This window comes from Anneissia japonica, unplaced genomic scaffold, assembly GCF_011630105.1.
Source record: "Anneissia japonica isolate Jap-2015-1 unplaced genomic scaffold, ASM1163010v1 scaffold1812_len1207588_cov181, whole genome shotgun sequence".
NCBI lineage: Eukaryota > Metazoa > Echinodermata > Crinoidea > Comatulida > Comatulidae > Anneissia > Anneissia japonica.
In genome coordinates this window covers 749,030-761,606 of record NW_022726379.1, presented here as the reverse complement: position 1 = coordinate 761,606, position 12,577 = coordinate 749,030, and the positions used below count along the sequence as shown (strand labels likewise).

General features: G+C 33.7%; 2 protein-coding genes across 3 annotated transcripts; one reads left to right on the top strand and one right to left on the bottom strand.

The window, feature by feature from the left end:
- Window positions 1–3,368: 3,368 nt before the first annotated feature.
- On the bottom strand, window positions 3,369–6,918 carry LOC117113139. The gene is made up of 5 exons (XM_033256389.1): window positions 6,814–6,918; window positions 6,237–6,309; window positions 5,418–5,678; window positions 4,825–5,106; window positions 3,369–4,508 (listed from the first exon to the last, which is right to left on the bottom strand). The coding sequence occupies exons 2-5, from the start codon at window positions 6,297–6,299 to the stop codon at window positions 4,197–4,199; spliced, it is 918 nt and encodes a 305-aa protein (XP_033112280.1). The 5' UTR covers window positions 6,300–6,309; window positions 6,814–6,918; the 3' UTR covers window positions 3,369–4,196.
- A 149-nt stretch (window positions 6,919–7,067) lies between these two features.
- Window positions 7,068–9,468, top strand: LOC117113140. Of its 2 annotated transcripts, none has more exons than XR_004446155.1 (2): window positions 7,068–7,186; window positions 8,207–9,468. XR_004446155.1 is itself a non-coding variant. In XM_033256390.1 (2 exons), exons 1-2 carry the CDS (start codon window positions 7,656–7,658, stop codon window positions 8,594–8,596), a joined length of 426 nt encoding a protein of 141 aa, XP_033112281.1. In that variant the 5' UTR covers window positions 7,453–7,655; the 3' UTR covers window positions 8,597–9,468. The 2 variants fall into 2 exon arrangements, 1 of the variants encoding a protein (XP_033112281.1); XM_033256390.1 differs by lacking the exon at window positions 7,068–7,186 and adding an exon at window positions 7,453–7,691.
- Window positions 9,469–12,577: the final 3,109 nt, after the last annotated feature.

Below are 12,577 nucleotides of genomic sequence, written 5' to 3'. Positions count from 1 at the left end.
AACAGATGATGTTTTAAATTCCTTTTTTCAAAGTGTCTTTGTTCTAGAGCCCAAGGGAGAACCACCTGAGCTGCTGCGTCGGAATTAGAATATAGTTGATATAACGGAATAAAATTTTTTCTCTTGATGACGTGTATGCAGCATTAAAAAGGCTAAAGGTAGACAAGGCTGCCGGTGTAGATGGAGTACACCCATATATGTTATACGAATGTGCAGAGGAGTTAGCTCTACCACTGTTTATAATCTTTACGAAATCAATCAGTGAAGGTCAAGTCCCTGAGGATTGGAAGTGTTCTCGTGTGTGCCCAATATATAAGAAGGAAAGAAAAATCAAGCTCAAAACTATCGGCCAATAAGTATTACATCAGTACCTATCAGTACCTTGCAGAATTTTAGAAGGCCTAATCAGAGATAATATAGTTAATCATCTTAATCAGTATAACCTGTTCTATCTCTATGGTATAAACTTATCAGCACTCATCAACATGGTTTTGTTAAGGACCGCTCATGTTTCACCAATTTGTTGTCTTCATTAGAAGAAACAACGGCTGCTTTAGATAGAGGATACAATGTCGACATTGCATATTTGGATTATGCTAAAGCATTCGATAGTGTGCCACATAAGCAATTAATGCAGAAGTTAAAGGCATATGGTATAAATAATAAAATGGCAAATTGGATTAGTCAGGACTTAAAGGAAAGGCAACAGCAAGTTGTTTTGAGAGAAGCGAAGTCACAGTGGCTAATGGTTTATAATGGTGTGCCGCAAGGCTCGGTTATTCGACCAATTTTATTTTTGATCTACATCAACGACCTGTTGGATGATGTTTCTTCATTTGGGCTTATGTTTGCTGATGATACGAAATTGATTGAGTCCTTTAACCAAAATGATCCAATGACAAATAAATTGCAAGAGGATCTAAACAAGATACAGGTATGGTCCGAAAAATGGCTACTTAAATTTAATACCGACAAGTGCAAAATTCTCAACATGGGAAGTACTAATCCTCACATTGAGTATATAATTGGAGGACGCAATATACAGAAGGCTAATGATGAAAAAGATTTAGGAGTATGGACTACAGATGATTGTAAAGCATCAGTCAAATGTTCTAAGGCAGCTGTTAAAGCCATGAATCAACTTTGATTGATCAAAAGAACCTTTGAGTATATTGATTGGGAAGCCTTCCATATATTGTTCAGAACATACATCAGACCTCATCTTGAATACTGTGTGCAAGCTTGGTGCCCTTATTTGAAAAACGATATCCAAAAATTAGAGAAGGTACAAAGACGAGCTACCGAGTTGGTGAATAGTATTAAATCAGATCCTTATGAAACAAGACTCATCAAATTGAAATTTGTATCCGTTAGCAGTTAGAAGATTAAGAGGAGACCTTATTGAAGCATTCAAGATCATTACAAATAAAGAGAACATTGATAGCTCCATCTTGTTTTCATCTACTCCTGCTAGCATCACTCGTGGTCACAAATACAAAGTGTATAACCCGGCTATGAATAAAGGCCAAGAAATCCGAAAGAACTTCTTTAGCTATAGAATCATCAATCATTGGAACAATCTCCCATCCAACATTGTTTAAAGCGACTACTGTAACTATATTTAAAAAGCTATTGGACCAACACTGGTTGAACAAGGATACTGACACCATATTGGGCAGTATGGCATAAATAATTTATAACCCAATGCCCCATTCGGTTGCCGTTGAGCAATGATCACTCATCTTGTGGTGTAGGCCTATGTGTTTCTCATGAATAAATGTTTCATGTAAAATAGAAGGCTAACCTGTAAAACACACTTTCTATTTTAAGCTCTTCAGATGCCATCTAATCCCAAAAAAGTCTCAAATGGGAAGGGAAATTAGCCACCCTCCCAAAACCACCCCAACCACCTATTTCGGTGCTTCGCACCTCTCATTATTCACTCCCGCTTGCTAAATCATAAACCCGTCACTGACGAGATCCAATACGAATGCATGTCGCAAGGACTGTGTCCGAAATCCGTCCTTGTATTACAATTTTTGTTTTTGGGTGCCGTGGCCCATAATCTGTAAATGATTTAGGCCTATAATAATTATGTTTTAATACCAATCATTATATTTATTTATTTTGTTTGTCGCTACATAAATCTGATTAGTTCTCAATCATATCAAAGAAGCAGTAATGGTTTAAAATACTTCAATTGATGGTAGTGTTTAAATTGAATTATAGGCCCCAACTGGCCTACTTGTGCGATGAGTAGATATTTTAACGTGCTTATAAGTTTTAAAGTCTAGTTAGGCCTGCTTTAATACAATATCAAATTCACTGAAATAATCTTTAATTTATACAGCGAAGCCTTGTGAAAAAAGTTAAAGTTATTGAGTTCTGGTTTAACATACTCTTTCTGTGTAGGTAGGCCAACTTTGGGCTGAATTATATCAACCAGCGATACATTAGATTGGTGTAGACGAACATATTAATGTATTTATATCACACTGATACCATTCACAATCCATGTCACATTAAGTAATTGAATGGAAGGCGAATTTAGTGTGTCGGTAGAATTAATTTTAGTTTTGAATTTGTCCAGAGAAGATATAATACGTGGATTTAGCTAGTCGACAAGCATATTTCAATTAAAACAGATTCTGTCGATGAAACCTCTGTCAGCAAGCTGTCCATCGACGAAACGTCCTGTCAAATATCTTCAGACAGGCTGTCTGACAGGGTCCGAACATTATTTATAAGAGGCACAATAGATTACAATACAAACAATTATCAACCATTTACCGATTTACTTCTGAGAAGACTTAGAAGATTTCCATGCATATAATAATTTTTAAAAAAAATCTATATAAAAGTATTTCCTGGCTCATTGCTTCAAATACAAAATATATTCAAAGTGTATTTATTTAACTACAAATTTTCCACTTGTCACTGCCTCAATTCTATTCTGTTTACCACAGTTTTGTGTTTGTAGTTCGAAACACACACTGTACTATCTCATATCACTCAGTCATACTTGTACTAAATATATCAATCAACCATTCAAGCTTTAATAATACCATAATTATCAGTATGGGATTTTATAAATACCGTAAAACCTAGATTTGAAGTTAAATGGACTTATCTCGAAATGAATTCCTTCTTGAATTGAAGCACCCTCTTTAGTTTGCAAAATTAGCCTCCAAAAAAGCCCATGGGCTTTTTCAAGATAGCATAGGTTTTCTTTTTTTTTTTCCGAGATAGTACAGTACATACATTTCCAAACTAAATTGAAAACAAAATTGGTTTATACAGTAGTTTGGGTGATTTAATGCCAGTTAAATACACTCCATGACACAGATTGATATTACTATGATTTTATTTATTGCTTTATAGAACGAATTCACAAAATTTACAGCATTCATTTTGAAAAGAAGCCCACTATTACCCACCTCGGTACTTTGCAAAAGTAGCCTCGAAATGAAGCCCATATCGAAAAAGTAAACCCATCCAAAGTTCACAAGAAAAACAAAAAAAAAACAAAAAAAAAACAAACAAAGCTTCAATTCGATGTTTTACGGTATAGGCATACGGTCGAGAGTCTATAGGCCAAATGTCTGTCGGTGACGCGTCCACCACGAAAATTAACAAGAAATCATAAGATTTGAAATTTATATTAGAATTATACTATTACCAATAATACAATATTTGTTCAATGTTTCTCTGTTAGGTTATTTATTTTAAATAATTTTAAATTGCTCTTTTTTCTGCGCTACTGAGGTCGCTGATACTTATTTCGCTGTCACTCTTTGCATCATTTATTGTTATTCTCACGGAGTTTCTGGTAATATCCAAGTGTTTTTATTTTCCTAGTGGCTCCATGAGAGTAACAGTATATTGTTTCTTGCGTGCTGCGCTGTGCTGTTTTGCTCTGCGTTGTGTTGCGATTTTTTTTCTTTCTACTTTTTCTTTACTTTTTCTATTTGCCTTGGCCGATTTTAATCGTTTTTACTTCCAGGGAACAGAGATTTATTTATTTATTTATTTTATGTATCCTTAAATCAGTGGAGAAACTTTATACAGCAATTTAGTTTGGTTTTTGTTTATCCTGTCTCTGATTTTTGGTATTGTTATTTCTGTATGTTTTGTTATCTGTTAGACGAAATAAATGAAATGAAATGAAAATGTAGTAGAGGAGGCACGGAAAAAAATTATGAGATAATGCAATAGTCTGATTCCCTTTCATTTATGAGGAATTCTCCTTTAGAATCGGCATATCCAACAATTTGCTTTGGGTTAAGTGACTTCCCAGCTTGGATATGAAAGGATAGATTGTCCTGACCATAAAGAGATAATTTAACGTCGTTGAATTGTTTCATTTCTTCACCTTCTATTTTGGTGATGAATGCTTGCAGAAGTCTTCTAAGTCCAGCCTGTTCAGTAGTTTGTCTGACGCCTTCGTTACCGCACAGTGTGATTATCAGTCGTCCTAGAGTGCGTTTGTTGATCTCATCCACTCGAAACTGTTAAAATTTGAAAAGCTGTTTTTATTTTAAAGCAACAGTATTACAAAAATAAGACATTCCCTATATTCTTATAGGCTTCGGATCAAAATATTTATGATTTTGTACTAAAAAGTATTTAATTTCATTAAATATTTCTGTTGTCTTTGTTCTTAAAATTTAAGTATATAACTTACTTTATCCTGAGCTAATTAGTTTTTACTGAATGTTGAATTTTTAATTAGGCTCTTCTCTATTGACTGTGTATCTCTATATGTATTAACTTAACCGTTAAAGAGTCTCCTTGTGACTAACATTTTGTCAAATATATACGTACCAAGATTTCCTCGTATTGATTTGTGTTCAAAAAAACAATAATTGTGTTTTTTACACTCTCGCACTGAATCTTCACACGTTCACCATTCTGAGCACAAAATATCAACTTCAGGTTTGAAAATCCTTGTTTTCGAAATGAATTGGTAAACTTTGTCCAATTTTGTAGGAGCTTCGTCCAGTCTGATGCCGGTGCCTCTGATCCGATGTTATTTAGAAGAAGAGCAATACGTTGTTCGTTTCCATTTTCAGCAAGACTAGACTGCTCCACAAACGTAACCGTTAACTGGAATAACAAAATAGTCTAAATATATTACAATTACAGTACACCTTGTTTGAATGTGTGTTATGAAATATTTTTGGGCAAGTCTACAAAAAATGAGTTGAAAGGAATAGTTTGTTCAGTTCTTCGGTTATCAAATATCATTTCATGGAATTATAAATAACTTCAAAAACATTCTCAAGTAAAATTCATAATGAGAAATTTATTGTCAATTTAAAACACAGTTTTGTTTTGTGTGCATGAAATATAGGCCCATAGACAGCCTCATATGGTGAAACTAATAATATTCTAAATAATTTTAATGTTTTATTTACCTTCGTTTTTACTTCACCTGTTCTGGACATTTTGCATTTTAATGAATATTCATTGACGGTTGCAACGCAAACGTGTTTGCCCGAATAATCCCATCGAATTAATCCATCGCTGCCATTTTGTATTATTTTGTTATTAAGAAAATCTGCACATTTGTAAGCAAACTGTTGTTGTGCTGTTACGCGATCATTTTGGACTCTTCTTGAAAATATTTCTTTAATAAACGACTTAAGTTTATCAATATTGAAAGACTGCTCTTCCATCTGAAAATAAAGTTGAAGAACAGGAGTTTCCTTGTGCGTACATCATGGAGGATATAATTTATCGATTGTGTTAATGTAAAATCTAAATAACATTAATAGGACTTATGTAAATTGGTTAATGTACCTTTTGCCTACAATGTTTTTATTGCGAGTTAGTTAATTGGGAGTGCATTTGTTTACGCGCAGATAAAATCAAATACTCATTATTATTTTCAATTTGTTTAAACTACCTGTATATTTAAGTAAGTTATTCCAGTTAAAAATAACACAAAGATGACCGTAGCATAAGTAGTGGGGGCGGAGGAGCCGAGGGGGTGGGGGTTATACCTTCTATCATATTGTTGGCCCTCCGTAAAAATTTAAGTAGTAACTGAGTATGTAAAATTTAACAGTAAATGACTCACACCCCCCCCCCCAAAAGCATATATATTTGTAACTTAAATAAAATTTAATACATTGAAATTAAATACATCTCCTAGAAGATTATCACTTTGACATAATACTTAGGCCTACTACGAAAACCATTTAGCCTGCATATTGATTAAAATTAAGCCTTACCTTAGACTCAGCCGCAGATTCCGAAGGAGGAAAAAGATATTTTCTAATTGTTTCTAGATTCATTGCTATATAGCTGTAAAAATATGAAAGAAATATACATGCACTATAGGCCAATATAAACTTAAACCGAAGCATTGTTTTCCATTGATTCATTATATTCTGACTACTTTCATGGCATTGTTTATAGGCTTGTTAGTCGCACAAACGGAGAAATTAAGAATGAGCTCATCATGCCATGGTAGATTATTATAAATTACTTTTTCAAGGAAAATTCTACGGCTGGGCATGTTTTGTTTGGATGTATCGCGTCACATAGACTGACTTTTAAATGTGTAAGCCTTATGGGTATATAATTATTGGATAAAAGGGCAGCGGACGACTTTCTGTCATACAGAAGCTGCTGCACATTGCACTGACTTTCAAATGTGTACGGTAAGCCTATACAATATTTGAACACAAACATTATAGTTTTCCGTTGAACTCTAAATATTTTATTCGTGTTAAAATATTAATATGCCTCACTTCAATGCTCATAGGTCTATAAGAGTGTAACTAAAAACAAAATATACAAACATACCGGTACAGAAAATGAAATAGAGTTTTGTGTCTGTGTGGCCTTTACTTGGACGAGTGGTAAAACAAATCAATCCTTTTTAATCTACGACTCCGTTATGAAACATCACACAAAAGACAAGTACTGTACATCTTTATTTGTTTAGGCCCGCCTACATTGGAAACGGTTGTATGTAAACGCTGGTTGGTAGTTGATAATTTTGAAGATAGATAATGTATTGCAGTAACAAATCCCGCGACCAATGAGCAAATCTTGCTTCAATTAGGCCTACTCCGAGCGCGTAATGAGTGATCTATGTTAGTTTGATTGACATAAAGCTACGATATATAATTGCTGGAAATATCGAAAATTTTGAGATTAGCAGTTTGGCAGCACAGTGAGTACATGATAGCTTTCTGTGGATAAAAATAGTTATTAGGCAAAAACATTCCTTTTCTTAATCGTCCAACTCTGTTAGCTAGTTCACTTTTAAAACTAATTTTAAGCATTGTGTGCTTATTAACACTTTTGATTACCACTTTTTATATCTATATTTCTACTTTTATTTATATCAATTATAGATCTTTAGAATTTTATTTATTTGTTACATAACATTGCTTACGTCGAGATTTTTTTTACAATCAGCTTACGTTGGGTGTGTCACTCGGGGAGCTCACTTGCATACCAACCAAACAGGGGGGTGCCGCTGCAACTTCAAGACATGAGACACTTGCGCTACCTACTTTACTGAAAATTCTTATGAACTTGAACAACCATTTTACCAAAATCGCACTGTGCTCTAAAAGGCGACAGGAACAAGGCCACTCAATAATGCCAGAGGGGGCGCAATATTGACTGGTTTTTTTATGGCCCAAAGTGTTCCGTTCGGTCACGAACCAAAGGTAGGCTTAGCAAGGGGCTTACCGATTTAGCACCCAGTCTAGCTTGAAATTCCCGCTAACATCGTAAGGAAAATCGTGGCACTTTGACATAGGATTCCCGCCCCATATTTCTCACACTTGTGCTACCATGTCCTCGAAAATACACCCCGTAAATGCGGCACCTCCCCGTATAGAAATATTTAAGTGTCTCACCCTTATATATACCATACATAGCTGGCCTGGCACACATTAATTCTCTTAATTTTCATGCATTTTAAAATATACATGTTGGTTGTCTTTTTTACCGAAAAATTAGAATTTCAAACGAATTGTATGTGTATAGGGCTTACATATGAAAATGTTTTCGTTAAGGTTAATGTCAATAAATAGGCCTATTGTATATCAGCTATAACCTTTATACCAGAGAGATGTTGAAAGGAAAAATAAAATATATTTATACCCCACAAAGCAATGTTGTATGTTGCTAATTACTTTACGTTACAAGCATTGAATGTATCTTGTACTTTTGTTTGCAGATGCCATATGTAGACTGCGACTGTGAGATAACTGTTGGCGATATTAATCACCTACCTGGTCCCATTAATGAAAAACGCAATCAAGAATATAAGGATAAAGCCATAGAAACAATTTTATCAACACGGTCAAGCACTCTTCGGAATGCAGAAATTGTAATTTCGTTAAAAGACGACCAAGAAGAGTACGTACTATATGCAGGTGGCAGAGCTAATAAATTTGCCATTTTTTATCAAAATTCTGAAGTGGTATCTTATCAAAGAGAAAAAAGTTGGTGGTTAACTCTCAGGGAAACAGCTTCCAGTGTCTTTTCATGGTTTAAAGACAACGCCGTTCCAATCGGGGGCCCATTAATGTTCTTCTTTGCAAAAAAAGCAATTGGCTACAAATAACATGTAAATGACAATCATTTACAAAGTCATGCACTATAATCATAGTTCATATGTTTTAATGCACATAATTCATTTATCGATAAGGGTATAAAATACTTTGATGAAAATCATGAAAGATAGACAATAATCATAATAATAATAATAATAATAATAATAATAATAATAATAATAATAATAATAATAATAATAATAATGGTGATAATGATAATAACTGTAATAATGATAAAAATTTTAATTGTGGTTATTATTATTATTATTGTTATTATTAAAAACAATAATAAAATAATAATAATTATAACAATTGTATGATTTTTCCTCTTGAGTGTGTGGAACCCTAACATTTTTTGTTCTCTTTTTTTGTTTTTCATTATCTTTAAATATTGTAGGCCTTCTATAATTTAAAATTTTTCTGAAAATGAATGAAATGAATGAAATGAATGAAATGAATGAAATGAATGAAATGAATGAAATGAATGAAATGAATGAAATGAATGAAATGAATGAAATGAATGAAATGAATGAAATGAATGAAATGAAATATCGCATTAAAACAAAAAAGCAATGAGGAAAAGACAATTAACAGAAGTCAAAAGGACCATTGGAACAACCACTCCGATTGTCTGCAATATGATACACACTTGAGGCCTCGCTATTTAGCCCCCTCATTCATTAATAGAATTTAATTTTGCTTTCGGTGGTAAAGAAAACGGTCCTTCAAACGACGATAGCAATAATAGGTATAAAGGATAACACTAGCAATAGAGATAGAGTATAAGTCTAGGGTGAAATATAAATTTATTTTAGCGATTATTGTAAGTTGATCGATATAATTTGCAGCAATAAAATGTTTTATTTACTTTGATTGTCCATAATTATTTGCTTTATGTTTTCTAAAAGTCTATGAGTATTTGAGATAAACATTGTCTGGTTGACTGGAAATAAATAGTTTGCAAAAAGGCAAGAATATACACAGCATCATCACATCTCTAAGATTACAGTGTTTTCGCTTTTGCTGCTCCCTGTTTTCTATTTTCATATGTTTTTGAATTGCTATTTTGTCATTTTAAAGCTTTTATATCAATTTGTATTTTCCAAAATAAATAAAATAAAATAAATACTGCGGACCATTTTATAGTCCAAAAACTGTTTGTATGTCCTCCTCACCCGCCCATAACTCACTGAAAAAAATATGTGCAGTAAAACAAAACCATTTTAAAAAGTATTTATTTTTCTTTTTTTTTTCTTTTTCCACTTGCCCCTTTTAATCATTTAAAAAGAAAAGAAGGGCAAACAATCAATTTATTTTTTTAACGGTTCAATAAGGATCAGCAAGTCTTTATCATCATGTAATAACACATTTTCATGGTAATTCTGTTGTAGTTACACATTTACAGTGAAATTAAGGGCACTCGTTTTGGGGATATACGTATCCATTTTATACAAAAACAAAATAAATAAAATAAAAAAATAAACGCCTCTCTCGAATAAAACACTCCTTCAAATACACTCCACCTCAATAACCATTCTCAAATATAAACGACCCGGGCACTTATTTGAATAAATACGTTATATTGGTCAAGGATATTTTACAGTAAAAAAATTCTTGAAATGTCTTGATTTGGTGAACTGTCTGAAAACAAATATCACAGTATCACTATAATAATTATTAGGCATTTTTCGTTTTGACTACGCGGCCAGTCTACTACGAACTAATAGAGCGTAACAGACATCTGCGCATGCTCACAAACCTTACTGGCTAAATCGGCGTTGTGATAGCTTCCGCGACAACCCCAGTTTCTGAATTTGGCGTAGTGGCGACTACCGTAATATTGACCAATCAGATAATCGGATTCTTTGGCAAACTGCTGGTAATTTTTTTGTTAGGGGTTGCAATTTTCATCGCATCCGCGATCGAGCAGTGTTCGTTCAATAATGAATGAATTAATTAAGTGAGTAATTAAATGTTTTATGAAGGCCTATTTATACACATACAATAAATAAGGAATGAATAGTCACAAAATAAAATTAGATAAATCAGTGGATAGTGAAAAATGGCCCAAGGAGGCTCTTAGGCTTAGGCCTAACTAGGCTAGCCTAGCCTTGTCAGGGTGGATTTCGGGTAGGAGAGAACACATATTATCTGGTGCCGCTAGTAGGGCGTCTGCCCTCATGAAATTTTATTTCATTTCATCTGTTTGTCTTAAACAATTAAAATGTAAATAAACAGAAACAATACATACATAAATGTATATATAAATAAATAAGTGAAATATGTAAATGAAAAATGCATAAAAAATACATATATAGATGAAATAAATGAAATATGTAAGTGAAATGCACTGTCGAGTGAAGGCCCTTGCCTTTGTAACATCAAGGCTGGATTGTTGTAACTCATTGCTTTATGGATTGCCAGCTAAGGATATTTCAAAACTTCAGCGAGTTCAGAATGCAGCTGCCCGTTTGGTCACCTTAAGCCCAATTAGGGATCATATCACTCCTGTGTTAAGGCACCTTCATTGGCTTCCTGTAACACAGAGAATTACTTACAAGATTTTATTATTTGTTTTCAAAGCACTTCATAATTCCTCGCCAATGTTACTCACTCCTGTCTCTTATACACATCTAGATGTGTATAAAAACTCACCTTTTTAACTTGTATTTTTCTTAATTTTTTTTCCCCCGAATTTTATTTTTACTGTTAAGCGCATTGAGGCTTTAGCATAATGCGCTATATAAGCCAAAATTATTATTATTATTATTATTTATCTTTCAGAATTCCCTCAATCCTTCGGTGTGTGGGTCATTGACCTTTATCAACTTATAATTTTGATATTCATATTATGCTCATTTGCGTCACGAAGGATTGTTTACCAGCTCGCACATAATATGGTGAAACACACGGACTTATCGCGTCAAACATGTCAATTGCATTGTAAGCTAGATCAGACCATGATTACACGAAGAAAAACGAGCTTATCTTAATTTGAAGAAAGCTACTTATCAACAAAATGAGCTACCTTTTTTTAGAAAACAAACTATTTTCTCAATAACTGTGATTCTCTCAGTATAATATCCGAATTGTTAGATTAGATACCAAAATTATATAATGCCCTCACACATTCACAATTTTTACTACGATTGAGTACGATTTTTAACAGTTTTAAACTCTTGCTTTATCGTAGCGATTCGTACACAAAGTTCAAGTTCAATCGATTTTTTTGTTTTGTTTTGTCAACACGCTATTATTAGGACGCCGTCAAGATGTATTACGGCAGTAATTCGATAGTGCGACGAAATTTTTACGAATCATAACGATAGAGTTACGTCAACGTTAAGATTTGTCACGATGTACTACGAATTACCACCAAGATATAATGACGACATCGTCACTACGTTATAAACGCAGCACGCAGTGGCGTAACGCAAGCTGCGCTCTCCAGAGTCCATAGAGAGGGTTTGGCCAACTCCGCGCATGGCGCCATGTTGTCGCCACACAGCGTGAGCGCACTTGTAACACTGATGCAGCATAAACTTTCTTTCATTGTTCAGTTCACGAGGACAAATAAATGATGGGATTTTAAAATATCATTGTAAATATCATATATAATCATATTTTTACCTAACTTTAGAAGTTAAATTATCAACGCATTTATTATTCTGAGAAGATAAAGTGAGAAAGATTCTTTATTTTTCGTTACGATTATTTTTTTGTTTTGAAAGCCTATTTACCTATGCCTAAGCACAGAAGGCCTCTCTCAGCTTAATAGTAAATGCCTAGTCTAGCCTTTCTAAGGCAGGTCCTGCCTCTCTATCTAGTCCCTATGTAGCTTTGAGTCAACAAAGGAGAAAAGTTATGTTGTGTAGACAGGGTGGCTTGCAATGAATCGACGGCGACAGCATTTCGCTCGCCTGTAAATATATGATAAATCATATTAATACATGAAAGATTTCACGATATTAGGCCTTGACATCTTGGATTAT

Coding starts and splice junctions, on each gene's coding strand:
- LOC117113139 (XM_033256389.1), bottom strand. CDS start 6,299: ATGAATCTAGAAACAATTAGAAAATATCTTTTTCCTCCTTCGGAATCT. Junction 5,107..5,417: donor CAGGTGAAGTAAAAACGAAG/GTAAATAAAACA, acceptor TTGTTATTCCAG/TTAACGGTTACGTTTGTGGA. Junction 4,509..4,824: donor ATCAATACGAGGAAATCTTG/GTACGTATATAT, acceptor AAATTTTAACAG/TTTCGAGTGGATGAGATCAA.
- LOC117113140 (XM_033256390.1), top strand. CDS start 7,656: ATGGCCCAAAGTGTTCCGTTCGGTCACGAACCAAAG. Junction 7,692..8,206: donor CGTTCGGTCACGAACCAAAG/GTAGGCTTAGCA, acceptor TTTTGTTTGCAG/ATGCCATATGTAGACTGCGA.